The sequence below is a fragment of the Etheostoma spectabile genome, chromosome 8 (assembly GCF_008692095.1).
Source record: "Etheostoma spectabile isolate EspeVRDwgs_2016 chromosome 8, UIUC_Espe_1.0, whole genome shotgun sequence".
NCBI lineage: Eukaryota > Metazoa > Chordata > Actinopteri > Perciformes > Percidae > Etheostoma > Etheostoma spectabile.
The window spans coordinates 8,929,958-8,943,730 of record NC_045740.1 but is presented as its reverse complement, the minus strand read 5'-3'; the positions used below and the strand labels follow the sequence as shown (position 1 = coordinate 8,943,730).

Here is a 13,773-nt window from a genome sequence, read left to right as displayed (position 1 = left end):
TCAGACAGGTGCGTGAGGCAGGTTTGCACCAAGCAGAGTCGTATCCGAACACAGAGAGCAGTGTTATCTAATGTGGGATGTGTGCTCTGATAGCCTACATTTCAAAATAGAGGTCAGAGCTTCAATGAAACTCGTGTGGCCACCAAACACAGCGAGCCCCAAATTGATCATACTGCATTTGATACGGACATCTTTTTAAAGATGTCACCAGTAGTGGAGGGTAACAAAGCACGTTAAGGTTTGGGCATAGGTACAATTTAAAGGTACTTGTACTTTGCTTGAGTTTTTACATTTTAAAAGAAAAATCTTTGATAGACCTACTTCTAACACTAGCCTACATTTTGGAGAGAAATATTGTGGCCTTCTTTTTATGCCACTATATTTAAACAGCTGTAGAAATGAGTTAGTTTTTCACATAAAGATTTCACATAAAAAAACAGATATGATAAACGTATGCATTGTTCAAGATTAAACCAGTCCCAAAGTCCCAAACCCTACAACAAAAGCAGTTGTCTCCAGTTGTTAGCAGTCGCATCGAAGACTGATTTCCCCTCTAAACCTATCACATGGTTTCATGGTTTTAGAACTCTTTAAGACCCAAAGAGGTCAATTGATCCAATATTCCACAAAAGAGCAACAATGAGAGGGAATTGAATGGATATATTGTGTTGCAGAACTTTTGTTTCTTCTTCTTTCCAGTTCAATGATTCATCTCGCTACCCCTCAGATTTATTTTGTGAGTCCTTGGAGGGGGTCTGACCCCTAGATTGGGAACCACTGGCCCAAATATAAATTAGTTAAAACTAGCTCCACCTTGACCAGCTAACAATAACAATACGGTCATTTTGCTGATGATATTTTTACTTGGGTGCCGGAATTTGAATTGTTATAGAGTATTTATTTTTAATTTTTTTATATCATTGTTATTATTGATATTTATACTTGAATTAAGGATCTAAATACTTCTTCAAACTACTGGCGCAGGTTTTTGGAGTAGGTCACTTGGAGAAAGACTGAGATGACTTTCTTTCTTTTCATATTCAGCTGAGATATCCCCACTAAGTGATGGATATTGGACACCGCTATCATTCAAAAGAAATGGGTTTGAAGCTTACATTACTTAGTATTTTTTTGCAACGCACAGGGCTTTTTGTCGTACAAAATGGCAAGACTGCTGACCTTGGAAAAAGAAATGCATCAGACCTTATGTCTTTGTATTACCGTGACCACCAGTTTATACGTTTGTTCATCATCATCATCATCATCATCATCATCCTTCAGGACTTTCACTTGGTCCTGCTCATCGTCATCCAATGATAATCCACAAATTTAACTCAATACATCTTTATTGTCCATGGTGCAGCATACAAAACAAACAAAAAGACAAAACAAGGGGTGATAACCCCCCCCCCCACCACCAACAACAAGTAATAAGAAACATACTGTACATACGGCAACAACAAAGACACTATAAACATCAAGTAGTAGCAAACATCAAGTTTGCAAAGTGCAATGAGTAAAAAAGCACAAGTAGTAGAATGTACTAAGTGCAATAAAGTGGACTATAGTTTATGGATAATGGCGGCCGTTGCCTTTGGAATGAATGAGCCTTGAGGTCTGGAGCTCGTGGGCATAGGGCCCCGATACGTCCGTCCAGAGGGTAGAAGGTGGAACTCCTGGTGCAAGGGGTGGTAAGATGGAGGTGGCCAGCTGTCTGTTGTACAGAGTACAGACTGAGCTGGGAGCTGGAAAGATAGCCATTCTTGTTTATCAGACTTTATAGTTGGCCAAAATGAACTGACATCTTTAGCTTTTACGACTAAAACATACGTGATACCTGACCACACCATTGGCACATTGGTTGGTTTGGGTTTAGTTGCAAATTAAGCGTTAATTAGTCAAAGCAAATGTAAAGTGTTCAAATTTCATGCATATATTATCTACACAAGTGCATTTCATAGACATGGATAATGGACTAATTTACATCAAGTGAAAAGTGCAGCTGGAGCCTTGAGAGTGTGCATAATGACAAGACTCATAATCATATTCAAGCTGGTAATATCTAATGCTGTTTCCTACTCTATAGGTAACATATTTTGAAAAATTTGCAATCATATTCTACAGTTTGTGATCTTGTTGAAAAAATCAGCATCCAGGCATGAAAATCTAAATGTCAGAAGGCTGAACTCAGTCACTCTCTCCACTATGATTATTATTCAGTAATCATATACAGCATATCCCTCAACAGTATGAGAAAGACATAAGTCAAAGCTCTCCACAGAGGATTTATTGTTTTCATTTTCCGCCGGAGTTGTTGTGCAACAGTTCGTCTTACTGAGCACCTTAGGCAATTGGCCTTTTGAAAAAAAGAAAAAAAACTCCGCCTGCACACGTTATTTAGGGTTTTGGCTGTTTTTTTGGGTGATTGTGTGTGTGTATTGTTGTGGGTGTTGTTTTGACTTTAAACAAGGCCCTTTTTCCCGGGGTGTTTTTTTTCATTTTGTGAGTCCCCCGATTGACGGTACCAGAACAAGTTTGTACCGAGAGACCTGCTTTACGAAGCTTTGTCATACATGTCATTGGCTTTTATTAACTTACAGACCCACCACCCCACCACAACACCCACACACCCCAAACCAAAAACCCTCCGCCCTCTGCGTGGGCAGACTAATTGGCTGTGTGCGGTTTTGGGAGTTCTTTGTTGAAACGTGGGAGCGTCCTTTGAAATATTTTTGGGAAATTTGTGGGTTTTTGGGAAAAAATAAATGTCACCTCTTATTTCACCTTCACAACCGGGCCCAAAGTTTAAATCAAAGCTGAAATTCGTAATCACTGAAAATGCTCCCCCAAAAAGGGTATTTTTTGATACAAACACAATGTTTTCATCAGGAATGTGGCTGAAAATAAAAAATGCGTTTTTGGCTTTTTATTTTAAAAGGGGCTAATTTTTAAAAAATTTTCAAAATTTTCTTGGTGCTTTGTATATTTACAGAATAATATATATATATATATTTTTCTAACTGGAAATTATTCAAAAAATAGGAATTAGGATATTTCCAGATTTGGGCAAACACAAAATCCCTTCTATCCCTTAGAATGACAAAAGTTAAGAACTTATGTCTCAGCAGGATTGGAAAAATTAGGATGCTGACAAACCCCCAAACCCGGGGGGGTAAAACACATGAGTTAAAAAAAAAAAACTGCTGGGTTTTTAAAACCTATGGTTTATGGGGAAATACATTTCTAAATTTTTCTGCTTTTAGTGCTTCAGGTCGCTGGGAAGGTCGCTTTTTCCCCCCGATTCAAAAATTTAAAAATGGAGAACGCTTTTGTTTTTTTTTACCTATACTGGACTGCAAAGAACCCAAAAAATTTTTTAAGTCAATAAATCATTGGGGGATTCATTTTTATTTTTTACAGCCCTGTCGGTTTTTATCCCTTCTGTTTTAAATTTAGGTTACTCTTATTTTCTTATTTTCTATTACCTTGTGTTTCTTTTATGTCTTATGTAAAGCATTTGAATTGCTTCGCTGTTGAAAATGGCGCAACACAAATAAACTAGCGGTCTGAACCTCATCAGTAAGTATAATACACTAGTAAGTATAAGTTTTGCAGCTTTATTAAAGACAATAAAACATCCAAGTACAATGGAGAACATGTAGTGCTTTTAATTTAATATTCATTTTATGTTTTCTTCCTGAAATGTCTCTTATTGGATTAAATTAGTCTTTTATTGTTAGGAAGTTTTTTGTGTATAGGTTGTTCATGACAGAATAATACCAAACGCTGGACAAAACAGCACTCTGAAATGAAAAGGTCTATTAACAAGAATACAAAAACACTCACATTAGAATGTATTTTCTGAAAAATAATTTATTTCCAGATTAAAATAAACAATATGTTGCCATACAAAAAGTGTAAGAAAAGGGACAATGTCAAAACTGTAAATGCAGAGAGATCAGCAGAGTAACAGGTTGTACAGTATTTGCAGAGTTTCGTTAAAAGAGTTCTTCAAATACACGTCCAGGAATAAATTCAGTGTGGTCTTCGTGTTGTTCACTTTGTTTGACCTTGCACACACAAACTCCTGTAGCAATTTTGTAACCTTAATCCCAGATATAACAGGCCCAGTTTGTTTATTTGCCACAATAATGCAACATAATACTTTCATCCCAATGAGTTGTCCCAAATCTTCTGTGACATCAGACACACACACACACACACACCCACACACACACACCTCAGATAATTAGATTATATATAATTTATACTGTCCTTTCAAATACAATCTAATAAAAGAGTCTGGACCTAATGAAACTAATATATTACTCTTCGTGTATTTTACTTGAATGTCCAAAACACATTTGCTCTTACACTAGGTGTAAAAATAAAATTAACATTCTTATTTGAATAATCCCTTATTAAGACATGTTAGGTTGAATACACTCTGCAGATGTACAAACAAACATTAACAAACGGCTATAAAGAAAAACAAACCTGCATTCTGACAAAAAACTAGTTATGAACATGGATGTATCAGATATGAATTGCACCTAAAAGACAAGACTTCACAGTCTAGTCTAAACAGTATCAAAAACAGTGCCTGTGATACAGCAAGAGAACGACAAACTGAACAGTGCAAGATGACATGAGAACACTACCTTGTTTTAAGTTATTAGACTTTACTGGCAGTTAAAACATTTAATAGACCACTCTAATAACCCAGCCTTTGTGTTCCTGTTCTCATTTTGTAAGAAACCATCCTATATTAAAATAAAACTTATTAACAGATGAACTATTAGTTTGTAAACACTTGGCAACTTTAAATATGAATAACTGAAAATGAAGAACCATCCCAATTATTATCTTTTTATCTTAAAAATCTAATTTTTAGAGTGACAGACAGAACACACAGTGCACTGACTGACTGAATCATGACAGACCCAAAACAATATGGCAACTAGTTATGAAAGCATCATGACCACTCACTTATCAACTAGGACTGAGCTAGACAGTACTGAAGTCGTCTTCTACCACCGATTCAACGCAGGAATTCACCGGCAACACTGGACAACGCCTCGCTGATACGTAAACTAAAATGGACCCTTTAGCTAGGATGTGTAGCGCAGTAGAGAGCAACGTGTCCTGTGACCTGAACGGGCCGTTACATAGATTGCCTTTATTGAAAATATTTTGTTTTCTCCTTTCAAGAAAAGAAGAATAAACTATTCCTTTAAGAGAATATGCATGTCCATATTGCCCTTTGCTTGCATAACAAACTATAAAACGGACTCCATATTTTCACAAACCTCATGGTCCTCTAGGTTATATATAAACTTTGTCCTGTCGACTGGTTTGGGCCCGTCAGTGAGGGAAGGGTAAAACTCAGTCGCCGTCATGTAGCCCTCGTGACTTTTGATGTACTTCTTGTAGTTCCTGCGTAAGCAATACCACGTGGTGGTGTAGAGAAGGAAAGCGATGCCCTTGAGGATGATGGCGAGGCCCACGTACAGATGCCTGTAAGCTATGTTGTCGTACAGCAGGCAAGCACCCCGGTCGCCGCAGTCTGAACTCCAGAAAAGGCAAGTGGAGTCGATCCCAGCACCAAAGATCAGGGGAGGGGGGATGAATCCTGTAAAACAAAAACACTGACTGAGCCCACACACTCTGTTTCCACAATAACTTTAAAGATAACAAACGTTACTTTATATGCATTTTGGGTCAATATCAAATCATAAATCGGACATTTTTCTCTTTTCCAGATTTTTTCCATTCTAAAAGAAATAGAAGATCTTTTGAGATTTTGGGAAATTTGTTTATTCGCTTTCTTTCAGATAACAGAGGAGCAACAGATAGAGCAACAGATTAAAGAGGGTCTGTCCCAACACTACCACTCATTTTAGAAGTTGAAGTTAATTGGATTTGGCATTAAATATACAGTAATTATTCATGTTATATTTAACGGAACTGTGAAATATATTTTACATACAGTATCTTTTTAAGGACTTGTAAAAGCAGACCTGCATGCTTTTAGATAACTCGATTTAGATATTCTTAATTCCATTACTCCTCCCACCTTCTGCATATGCATTTGTTTTTTTCAGTGTCATCAACTCTAAGACTGTACAGTTGATCTGATTTGATTCAATGTGGAAAATAAATGAAACCAACAAAGCATCTCAGGTTGATCGAAGCCTGTATTGGCATGAGTAATGATAATATCTAAGCGTGTCTCAGTGAGCTCTGTAACCCACAAACACTTGACAGGCAAATGCCACAAGTGTGAGTATTGAGAAAGAACCATAGTATCGGAAATGAATGTGTTATCTGATAAAAGGTCTTACCGAGGAGTCGTAGCAAAAGAAACAACACTCCAAGTGCGTACGATTTCAGCTCGGGGCTCACAGTCCTTCAAGAGAAGCAGGTAAAATAAATTAATATTTTGATGTTCTTATAGATTTTGTGCAAGAACACACACACACACACACACACACACACACACACACACACACACACACACACACACCACACACACACACACACACACACACACACACCACACACACACACACACACACAGAGGCAAGACGTGCTTATATCAAACACACCTGATTAGGATGATAACAGAGGGCGTCTGGGCCATGGCTCCGACCAGGCTGCAGGCACAGATCACACACAGGAAGATGAGGAAGGCCTCCTGGCAGCCCGGCGTCGGACATTTCCCTGGAACCGCTGTGGCCAATTCACTCTCAGAGGATACACAAGCGCATCCCGTCAGGTTCTTTGAAGAGAACAACCATGCAAAATTAACTTCAACTTAATTAAATTACATGGGAAATGTGTTATAGCTGGTGCACTGGTCAATACAGTACAACTAAGCATCTAATCTGGTAACAACCACAGCCACACTTGATTGTCCAGCATGTGATAGCTGACGTCAAAACTGGGAAATACTGGGTATTTCTTTTTTTTTAACATCAAAGTATTTAGAACATTTTAAGAAGTTCAAAGATAAGTTTGCATCAACAGTAATTCATTTGGTGTTTTTTCTGTGGCAAAATAAGAAGATTACAGTTACTAATTGCCATCACCACAAGACTTAGGGTAAAGACCTGAGAGATGCTTGATGTGGTCCGAGGGTTTCCTGTTCCGGTGCAGCCGGCGAAGCAGGCGGACAGGTAGGTGACACCGTTGGAGCCGCACACAGGGCTGATGGAGGAGGTGAAACAGTTGCAGCGACTGATGCATTGAGCTTCTGGTTTCTCGCCCACCCGCAGAGTCCTGAACAGAGACACAGAGAGAAAATGAGCATCATTTCCAACTGGAAGTACCAACTATATCTGTTCAGTATGTGGCACAAACAAAATCAAAGAAGCACTCTTCATCAGTGATACTATGGTTTACTTTTAATGTCTCCATAGAAAATGCACTGGACAGCTATCCTGCTATGGAGCAGACAAAAATACTGCTTTGACACTGATATATCAAGAAATAAAGTATATAGTATAAAGTATAAACTATATGGCTGTGTATCAAGCCTTAACACTTTTTCTGTACAAAAAATGTGTCTGTATCATAAAGTATGTTTTTACTGGGGCAGCCGACCAGATAACTTGGACTCATGTAGATCTAAACTCCTGGACAATTGGCCTCCAAGAAAGAGAATGCATAATATTCAACCTGTATCTCTGAAAACCTCCTACTAACACAATGGTATAGACCAGAGGCATTTCATTGTGTTTCTTCCAATGGAGAGGCTTATTGCAAAATAAAAGGAAATGACAACAGCTCTATTGATCTATAACCTCTGATTAATCACTTGCGCAGTGAACTAATCCATTTCCATGTAACACATAACACAAGTGGATTTGCTTGTAATCAATACTAAGTTCTCCCTCCCTCCTACAGCTCAGGCCAGGGTTTGATATAGTGATATTTTTGTGTTGAGCATTGTTGTGATAAGGGCTGCAACTAACAATTATTTTAATTATCAATTTACCTACCTATTATTGCATTGATTAATTGGTGATTAATCTACCAAACTCAATCCAAAATGACTTTAAAAACTGTCTTTTTTTTCATTCAAGCAACAGTCCAAAAACAGGAGCCCATGAATCTTTTCCATTTTTTCTTGAAAAATTGCATTAGTGTTTTTGGTATCTCCATCAGGTTTTGTATTGCCACTAATATTGGAACATTTCAAACTACTCCTAGCTCTAGACAAAAGCAGGCTACAATAAATGAACAAAGTTTCATTTTTTATGACTTATTAATATAAAAGTGAATGAGCTGTCCTGTTGCATAATATTTTAGCTCTAAAACGCTTATAATGTGACCGGTGACTGATTCACAGAACTCTGTTACATTGGTATTTGGTCTGTACAGTCCAGGAGAACACAAGGCCACCTTCTGAATAGAAAACCTTTTTTTTCATAAACTCGATGAGATGACACAAAATAAGTAAGCCCACTTTGCCCCAATGACTGGCAGTGATAAGAATCTTTATTCACACATTTAGAACCTCTGCAGTTCACCTCTAATAAAGTCCCCTAGCCTTGGCAGCAATGTTACTTTTCACTGCAATCATTTTGTTTACTGCTCATGTCTATTTATAAGAATGACTGAGTCCTTATGATAGGACCAGATTTAGAATCTAAGGTAAGAACTTGCCAACAATGACGGGCTCGCTCTACATTATTGGGTTTATTACACGGCTACTCATACAGAGGTTACCCGCTGACAACGCCTGCGTCCTGGTTGGGACGGTTAACTTTACCACTGATGAGCCCGGTCCTCGGGTGGAAGTCAGGCCGTAGCGGTGAGTGAGCTAACCATGGAGCTAACTAATGCTCTGTTTGCACTGTTGCCATTAGCGCTGTAAGTGTTCCCTGTTTCCTTCATCCTCTCTCTCCCTTTGTGATCTGCTGTTCAGCGGCATGAGCTCTGTTTGAGCACATACATTGAGTCAAAAATAATTTTAGTGATTTAAAAATGGTCTGCCTGAGTCTATGATCACAGCAACTGTCTGTTATACAGAAATAGCAGACCGCAGAATGCTGTGATTGACCGTGTAATGGAAAAATATGATTACTCATCATCTATAGTTTAGCTCACTCTGCTGAATCTAGATGGAGATGTTAGTTTTTGACACTGAATTCAACCAAACATTCTCCTGGGGATTTTACATACAATACTCTGCTTCTGATCTGTTGAATTGCATGTGATTGGCTAGTTGTTACCAAACCAGTTTTTCATGAAAATAGACTCTTAGCTAAACTGGAAAATCTTGGGCAAACAAAGGATGTCAAAAGACCAGTTAACCAGGAAATTAAACTTTTTGCCATAAGATACATTTAAGAGGTGTATCTGGTGGTGTCACCCAAGGTGTCATAATATCACTTAAACTATTTTCAGTACATCAGAATAATACTGATCTAACCCAGTGGTTCGTAACTGTCTTTGTCTTGTAAAAACCCTTAAAACAAAGAATTGTCAATCTGTACTCGCAGTTGTCACAAGTTTAATCACATTTTTTTCCCCTTGTTCTATTTGAATAGTCCTGAGAAATATAATAATTCAGTAAATTACAAGAAAAGATTTCGTTGGGAGACTGAAAATCTTAGTATAACTTTTAGATTACTATTATGTTTTCTCTGCTATCCTAATCACAACTTCTCAGATTTATGTTGGTACTGCCTTAAACTGTATTCAATGTATTACAAATGGCTGCCATTTATCCAGCTTCTCTCTTACTCATTTCTGTATGGGACTGTCACTCCTGCAACAGGGCCGGTGTCGCAGCCTAGGAACAGGAAGGAGACGTAGCAGGCGGTGGAGATCAGGTTGACCAGCATGGCCATGCGGATGGCTCCCAGCGCTGACAAGTTCAGCTTCTTTACCAGCAGACCGCCCATGAAGATCCCCAGACATGCACATGGAATGGCGGTCATACCTTAAAAATAAAGTGGACCAGAACCTATTTATTATACTGGTAGACAGTATATAGTATATGGGGGCTTGTGCATGTTTGCAGTAAACACAGACCTAACAGCTGGTTTGCTGAGGTGGTGGTGAGATGGAACTGCTGCTCAAGGTATTTCCCCAGAAAGGCTGCAAAGCCTGCCACAACCGCGATCTCCATACAGGCTGCCAGGATGATGCAGGTGAACACTGGGTTTGATAGGAGGTGCTTGGTCACCTTGGGGATCACTGGGCATAAAGAAACAAGGAAGGATGATCATTAATATCCTAGCATGTCGGCTACCAGGACAGACTCTCTTGTTGCCTTTAAGTCTGTTTCGGCACCTGCTCTGATATACATTGATAACATTTGTATAGCAATGAAATATCAATAATAATAAATATAATACAATATATAATAAACTAATTACTTGGTGGATACTCAATGAATAAAATAAAGGATTTCAAGGTTTTCAGGCTCTCTCTACTTATGGAAAACCTACCAAAATCTGCATAGAGCATAAAAATAAGAAAGTTTAAGTAATTTGGTGAACAAATAAATTTAACAGTATAACATTTCCAGCATAGCACTTGACTTGTGATGAAGCATTTTTCATTGTGATATTATTACTTTTACCTAATCAGAAGGAGCTGAACACTTCTTCAATCACTAAGCAGGTCTAAGTTGTTACCATTTCAGAACAATTTCAACAGCCAAACACCAAACTCATTAGAGTTTAAAATTTTAGTTTTATTCACATATGAAAAATATAGAAAATAAATTGATCAATAGACATACTGTATGTCACGTATTTTAAAAGATGTGTATTTTCCTAGCATGACAACGCTCCAGTACTACACTGGACCTTGCACACTCACCCCTGAGTTGCTGACAGCAGGTGGGGCTGTTGGCAGGCTCGGGGCTGCATACAACCCCATTGCTGGGCTTTGGAGTCTCATACTCTGCATTAGGAGAAGGAGGAAGCATAACCTGCTCACTGTCTACCCCCTCATCTCTCTCTGCGGATGGCAGTGACTGAGGGAAACCAAACATAAAGAGAGCTGAGCTAAAGAGTAAGGCACCACACAGCAGGAAGCCTGCCCACCAGGCCCCGATCCACCGCGGGTCTTCTGGAGTGATGCCCAGCTTATCTGTTGAGAGTCATAGTAGAGGTCAATACCCCACATACACAGAAAAACATGTTAAATTAATGGAGACTGGAACACTGGACAAATATCAAACTCACCGGTGTCAATAAAGATAGCATCTACATAGAACTTGGTACAGAGGGAGCCGAGGATGAAGCCACAGGCAGGCCCGAACACCAGTGTAGAAAAGAGGATCCCTGCACAGAAACCAATATCAACTTTACTTGATTGTTTGGTCTTAAGTTAGTCACCTGACACTTTCAGAAATACATTTATAGTGACAAAAACAAGGAGGCTAGTTCAATTAGAAGAGCTGTGAATATTGCACTGCAGGTCACCAGCCAAAATCATGACTCTGTGTAATACTTTTAAAGCCTTCTGAGTGCCACCTCCGGTAAGCATCTAAGGCAGGGGTCTCAAACTCAACTTACTTGGGGGCCGCTGGAAGTAGAGTCTGGGTTTGGCTGGGCCGCATCAAGTATTCCAAAAAAAAAAACTATTTCCTCCAAACAGGGCGCGGAACTGCCGGTGCTTTAAGCCCCTAGATCTGATATGGTTGGTGAATTTCACAACAACAGACATCACATTGTCAAACCTCAGGCATTTGCCGCAAAGAGTACTTAGCTAGCTTGACAACCGTTACGCCGCTGTCAGGAGACTACTACGGTAGCCCATAAGTGACAAGCGCAATGACAAAAAGTTTCAGAACGCGCGGGCCGCACTAACACTTAACTTTGATGTAAAGTAGGGGGCCACAAAATATCCTCCCGCGGGCTGCAATTGGCCCCCGGGCCGCGTGTTTGAGGCCCATGATCTAAGGGAAGCTTTGTACCAAGTGCAATCAATGTTCCCTAAGAGAGAACCTTTTTTAAATAAAAAAACTCAAACCGGCCAATAATTCAATACTTGACAACTAATCGATTTATCTTTGTAGCTCTGTTTTGCACATACAATACTGATGAACTGTAATGCTTATGTGTATTGTGTTTTTGGCGAGATAAAGAGACGCATTTCTTGCTCTGGTTGGACAAACAAGTTACATTTTATTTTCAAAACATTAAAGCCCAATGTGGCATGCAATAATTAGTGAATGTGTGAATGACTCAAAACATGTAGTTAAGAAAATATTAAAAATATTTCATTGTGAATGCAGAGCAGCAAGACACTTTTAAAAATGTATCCACATCAAGGAAGGCCTATCCTACTCTGATGTGGTCTTTTCCAGGTGGTGCAGTGGGAAGCAAGACAGCAAACAGGGAAACATTTTGGCTGTCATGATAGATCAAATCACCCAGTTAAAACCACAAGGCAAACACAGCAGCGGTGGATTCTACACACAGTAACTATATTCATTATGGCTCAGCCTTGTCACCCTTGCAGAGTGAGGCACTGAACAAACACAAACACTGCAAGGACGACACCTGACAACAGAAACAACCCAGTGTAGTGCAGTTTGTCCCACATCTGCTCTCGTGGGCAGCTGGAAATAAAATGTAAAGCTGGATCCAAAATCCTCATTAGAGATCTGTCAGGGGTGAAAGTCTGGCAATGTGACTCAGACTGCAGGCAGATAATGAAGACTCAAAGTTCAATTTGGGAGACAAATTTCTCCCTGTGTGTCCTGCGATCTGTGGTATTATTAGACTGCACTGTTAAGAATGTATCTGGCACACAATGAAAAAAAACAGATCTTGTTCTACGTTTGCGATTCAAACCCCCCCGGAAATGCTTGCTACAAATTACCACCAAAATTAAATGAAATCATCTCTGCTACTCCACTTCCTCCCCCGGCCCTGCAGCATTACAGACATCCCCTTTTACTGGCTGCAGGTTGGCCTGAACATTGCTGCTATCAGCGCGGAGCCTCCAGTAAGATGCTCAAATGCCAGGACCAGCCACTTAATGAACAAGCGTGGAAACAGTGACTAAGCTCGGTACGTCTCTGCTAGTGCTGAGTGAATGCAGTCTGCTTCCCGCCTTGACCACCCACATAGAAAGGGAGTCAACATATTAACATAATTGTAGCCTCATTCACATCATAGTTTATTCTTCCCATAAAGGAAATGGCTCACAGATTTGTTTACGTGCGGCTCCCTATCTACAACGCGGTATAAACTGACTCATTTAGGCAAGAGGAGGAGTGAAACAAAAGAAAACAAGTTTTCGCATTGGGATGGAAACATACTGCTTTTTTTACCCTATAACCATACAGCTGAAACATCTTTGCGGTTGACAGTCAGACCAAAACGGATGGAAATTAACAAAGAAACAGTTGTGTGATCATGAGGCACCAGAGCATGACTACCTTCAGCTAGCTTCTGAGGCTTTGCAATATGAAAATAAATCTAATTTACTCTGGTGACAGTCTGAATGCAAGACTAAAGTCAAAGTTTTAAACAATTAAGCTTAAACAACAGCGTTAAACCACTTCTTTATAGGCTACAGAAAGACACACCCACAAACAGAGGAAAGAGCCGTTGGGGCACATCAGGGAGTTTTTACTTGATACCAATGAAACTGCAGTTTAACAACACTTTTATGAAGGAGGGCTGCAGCCGTTATGTGACTAGCGTATTTGCCTGTGGTGCTGCAAATGAGGTCTGTGCACTCTCTGTTTCAAGTGTTTCCTTAGAAACTGAGTGTTGTCTTCTCATAGCAACAACA

At 39.4% G+C, this 13,773-nt stretch overlaps 1 protein-coding gene across 2 annotated transcripts in view; it reads right to left on the bottom strand.

Annotated features, from left to right (window-relative positions):
- Positions 1–13,773, bottom strand: part of slco3a1a (solute carrier organic anion transporter family member 3A1a) — a 54,708-nt gene that overhangs the window by 12,837 nt on the left and 28,098 nt on the right. Inside the window, exons 3-10 of one of the 2 annotated variants that reach the window (XR_004332974.1) lie at positions 11,208–11,306; positions 10,840–11,112; positions 10,045–10,209; positions 9,754–9,952; positions 7,113–7,281; positions 6,609–6,781; positions 6,345–6,409; positions 4,912–5,632 (exon numbers count right to left, since the gene is read on the bottom strand). Coding sequence is in view for 1 of the 2 variants with exons in the window: in XM_032522834.1 (XP_032378725.1) it covers positions 5,280–5,632; positions 6,345–6,409; positions 6,609–6,781; positions 7,113–7,281; positions 9,754–9,952; positions 10,045–10,209; positions 10,840–11,112; positions 11,208–11,306 (1,496 nt within the window). In the remaining variant the exon portion in view is untranslated. Of the gene's footprint in view, positions 1–3,855; positions 5,633–6,344; positions 6,410–6,608; positions 6,782–7,112; positions 7,282–9,753; positions 9,953–10,044; positions 10,210–10,839; positions 11,113–11,207; positions 11,307–13,773 lie in introns of those variants that run through there. The other variant, XM_032522834.1, reaches the window with a different exon arrangement.